At 39.3% G+C, this 4,474-nt stretch overlaps 1 gene segment (V, D, J or C); it reads right to left on the bottom strand.

The window, feature by feature from the left end:
- Window positions 1-2,531: 2,531 nt before the first annotated feature.
- LOC110203683 (immunoglobulin heavy variable 3-48-like) lies at window positions 2,532-3,972 on the bottom strand. The segment is given in 2 exon segments: window positions 2,532-3,764; window positions 3,848-3,972. Coding segments are annotated over 2 exon segments (417 nt in total).
- Between the last annotated feature and the right edge of the window lie 502 nt (window positions 3,973-4,474).

Here is a 4,474-nt window from a genome sequence, read left to right on the forward strand (position 1 = left end):
TGAATTGTGGAACATGAACACAACAGAATATTACTGTACAACAAGAAATCATGTGTATCAACCATGCACAAAATAATAAAAGTGGTAATTATAATTACTATTATTATCACATTAATTAACATTTATATAGGAAAGTAAGGACTTGTTATCCTAAATAAATCATGGGATATTAATATAATGGAACATTACTGTTGCACAAGAATTGATGAAATGGACAGGTTCAGGGAAAACTGGGAAGACATCTAGGAACTGCTGCAGAGAGGAGTAGCACTAGGAGAACAATTTATAGAATGACAACACCAATACAGAGAAAAATAATTTACACAGATTTTAGGATTCAAGTAAATACCACATGACTCAAGAGAACTGAAGATGAAATATACCTCTCATCTCAGACAGGGATGTGATGAACTTAAAATAAAGAGAAAGCATATGCATTATTGGAAAATCTAAGTGAGAATTTTTCCTCCCTGAAATTGCTTTGTATACCTTTGAAAGTGAAGTACTCAGGGGTGTCATGGGATCATATGCTGGGAGAAAAGGAGGAAAATTCTTATGTAATACCATAAATGGAATGCTAAAAGAAACCATTGACAAGTGTTATGACAGGAGAGAGGTGAATGATATCATGGAAGTGAGGCTAGCTATGTCATACCATAGAACAAGTCATTTCAGGAGGCAGCAGAGCAAGAATTTTTTCCAAACTATGTCATTTAAGGGGGAACGCTAAATTTGAATAGGAATTTGCATAATAGCATTCTCCCCAACAGTGAGAAGAGAGAGAAGAGACAAGGGCACACTCCCTTGGGGCAGTACAGAGTGAGAAGACAGAAGGAATTAAAGAGAGAAGAGACAGTATTAGGGCAAACATTCTTTGCATAATACAGAGTATTAAAGGCAGAAGGAATTAAAGGTTGATTTGGGGACAGTTGGAACACTCTAAGTGCATGTTTAAAAGATATGGCTAATTCTTCTGCTTCTGGGAGCCAAGGTGGCAGATGAAAAAGGTAGTTCCTCTCACCCTCACTTATCGATCTCTGAAAACCCAGAAAATATCACCCATAATGCAGGGGAAGGTGGCCTACCAATTCCACATCTTAAATTGTATTATAAAGCAGCAATCATCAAAACTTCTTGGTACTGGCTAAGAAATTGAGTGGTGGATCAGTGGAATAAGTTAAATATGCAAGGCACAGTAATCAATGTCTATAGTAATCTATTATTTGAGAAACCCAAAGACGCCAGCTTCTGGGATAAGAACCCACTCTTTGAAAAAAAAATCTGCTGGAAAAACTGGAGAAGAGTATGGCAGAAACTAGGCATAAACAAAAATCTCACACCATCTACCAAAATAAAGTCAAAATGGGTGCATGACTTAGATATAAAGGCTGACACTACAAGCAAACTGGGAGAGCAAGGAATAGTTTACCTATCACATTTATGGAGAGCAGAAGAATTCATAACCATTTGCTTTAATAGTTTTGGTATTGTATTGGTCAGCCAGTCCCTAGAACTTCCTGAAGTGGAGTCAGTTCCTTTCATACCTCAAGGCCCAAAAATCCTTTCAGGTTGATTCATGAAACTACTTACATCAGCTCAAGCTATAAACACTTTTTTTATACTGGATTACAAGTTGTGAACTTGTAATCACTTTTTAGTCTCTATGTAAAAGCATATTTAATGTATGCAAATGCATGTGATATCGCTGTATGCATGTAGTACTGAGAAGATTAAAATGGATCCTATATCACTTTCTTATTGATCTTATTTACAATTAATTGGTTATGCCTTATAACCGAATACTTAGCTATGGTTCTATGTCTCTAAACATAGTTCAGAATTCAGCTGATCTGTAAGGGGTTAAGGTTTGAAATCCAGTTCTCTTGTTAATCACTGTGCTATTCTTTTCTTAAGGAATTCTGAAAACCTTAAGGGAACGGGGCTTGCCATAAGGGAATTGGGCCTAATATCTTTACACCCCCAAACTATCCTTCAGGGATATCTGCTTTGCTGTCCAAAGAAATCTAGACCATTATCTTGGACAATGAAAGTAGACTCAAAATAACCACTTCTTACTCATAGAGGGGAAAGGAGGAGGGTTGGTGTTAGGACCCTCTCCCAATTTCCAAACAATCATGTTGTTCCCCACACTTCACTATGTAAAAAGTCATGTTGACCTCTCCCCTTGATGTCATCTATCCTGTTCCGTTCTTTGTTCACTACTTGCCAGAATCTATACAAGGGGTACTGTTTTTTGCTTGGGATCTTTGGCTAGACACTGAGGCAGTTGTTGACCCATCTTTTTCTCAGGTCATCAGCCTTGAGAAAAGAATGTATTCTTGCTTAGAGAAAGGTGCCTTAATTTACCTTTTTGTTAAATTTAACTCACGACAATATTCAATACTTTGTTATACCTCAAAAGGGCATGTTAAAATGTCAGAGAACTTACTCATTATGTAGATAACATGGAAATCACAAATAAAGCAAATCTCAGCAGTATGGGAGAGTCAAATTCAGAAAGGAACAGAAGATCAAATCAGCAGCAAGTATTTATTCATTGAGCATTTACTATGTGCCAGGCACAGTGCTAAGTACTGGGGATATAAAGAAAGGCAAAAGATTCTTCTTGTTTTTAAGGAGGTCAGTCTCACTCAGAGAGACAACATTAAAATAATAACACACTTTAAATCTGTCTATATGTGTGCGTGTGTGTGTGTGTGTGTGTGTGTGTGTGTGTGTGTGTACACAGCATAATGGTGGAATTAAAGAGGATGGGGAAATTAGAAGGTGGGGAGTATTTTAGGTAAGATTTAAGGAGGTCAAGGGGGCTAGAAAATAGGGATGAGGAGGAGAAGAATTTCAGCCAGTGAAAATGCACAGTAGAGAGAATGAATCTGTTGTGAAGGGAACAGCAAGGACATCAGTGTCATTGGATTGATGAGTATGGGGAAAGGACTAAGGTAGAACAAGACAGGAAGGAGCCATGCCAGAAAAGGATTTAAAAGCCAAAGCAGAACATATATTTTATCGTGGAGTCACCAGAACTTGCGGAAAATGTTCAGACTTATGTTTTAGGGAGGTGATATTGATAGCTGTGTTTAGTGTGGACTGGAGTGAAGACAGTACTGAGGCTAGGAGAACAACTGTCGAGCTAGCATAATACTCCAGGTGTGAGTTGGTAAAGGCCTACGTCAGGGTGTTTGTAGTACCTTCAGGAGAAAAGGGAGAGTATACTAGATTTGTAGTAAAAGTGGAATGGATAGTACCTAACTACCAATTGATGATGGGGTAGAGGTGGGACTGAGAGTGAGGCACGAAAAATGAACATTAAGAATGTTTCTAGATATAGCCATCTATTACTTTGTGCATCATAAGCTCAGTCCACTTCTTTCCTCACTGACACTTCACCTCCCGGCAGGGGAAGTTTTTATCTGGTCTCACATTGCTTTTCCTCACTGTGTGTCTTGCACAGTAATACACAGCTGTGTCCTCAGTCTGAAGGGAAGTCATTTGTAGATATGACATGCTGTTGCCATTATCTCTGGAGATGGTGAATCGGCCTTTCACAGAGTCTGCATAGTATGTACTACTACGAGTACTAATGTATGCAACCCAGTCCAGTCCCTTTCCTGAAGCCTGGTGGACCCAGTGCATCCCGTAGCTGCTGAAAGTAAATCCAGAACCTTTGCAGGAGAGACTCAGAGATCCCCCAGGCTGTATCACATCTCCCCCAGACTCCACCAGCTCCACATCACACTGGATACCTGTAACACAGAGACATTGCATTAAAGTCAATACTCACATGAAGTCACCACTTCACATTGTCCCTTCCTCTCCATAAAACTACCTTGGAAAATGGTCAGAAGGAAAATCCAGTTCAGCCTAAATTTCATGGTGAGTTTCCAAGTTAGTCCTCTGTGGAGAAGGACACAGAGGGTTTTGATTTGTCTCCCAGAGGAGGTACAGGTACAGGTTTGGGGCTGCTTTTCATCCAAGTGGGGAGGGAACCAATTTGCATGTCTTGCTGTATTCAAAAAGAGGAAGAACACCTTCTTCCTCCTAGGGAGAAGTTTCTTTCCTGAACTTCAGAAAGTTCTCTTAGAACTGGTGCCAAAGGACTGGGCAATTTTGTTGACAGTGAGTATCTCAGAACTGATGATTTTTACTCACTGTCAACCACATCACAACACTTCAATAACACTAAACAGTTGGATCACGTGCAGTAGGTGTTTCTGTGCTACTAATACATTTCTAATAGATCTTAGGCCCATTTCTATTGTCAAAGCTCCTGAAACATCTTCAGTTTCCAATGACCAACAGACTGAATCTCTTATGTGAATCAGTTTCTTCTCAGGGTCACTTTTCCTGATCCTTGGCACTCTATTGCTTCCAACTCAACTTTTCATCTCCTTTTACCTAGGATTACACTTCACCTAAATTATTTACCCACAGTTCAAGTTACACCCACTCATTG

This window comes from Phascolarctos cinereus, unplaced genomic scaffold, assembly GCF_003287225.1.
Source record: "Phascolarctos cinereus isolate Bilbo 61053 unplaced genomic scaffold, phaCin_HiC Scaffold_3;HRSCAF=262, whole genome shotgun sequence".
In the NCBI taxonomy this organism is placed as follows: domain Eukaryota; kingdom Metazoa; phylum Chordata; class Mammalia; order Diprotodontia; family Phascolarctidae; genus Phascolarctos; species Phascolarctos cinereus.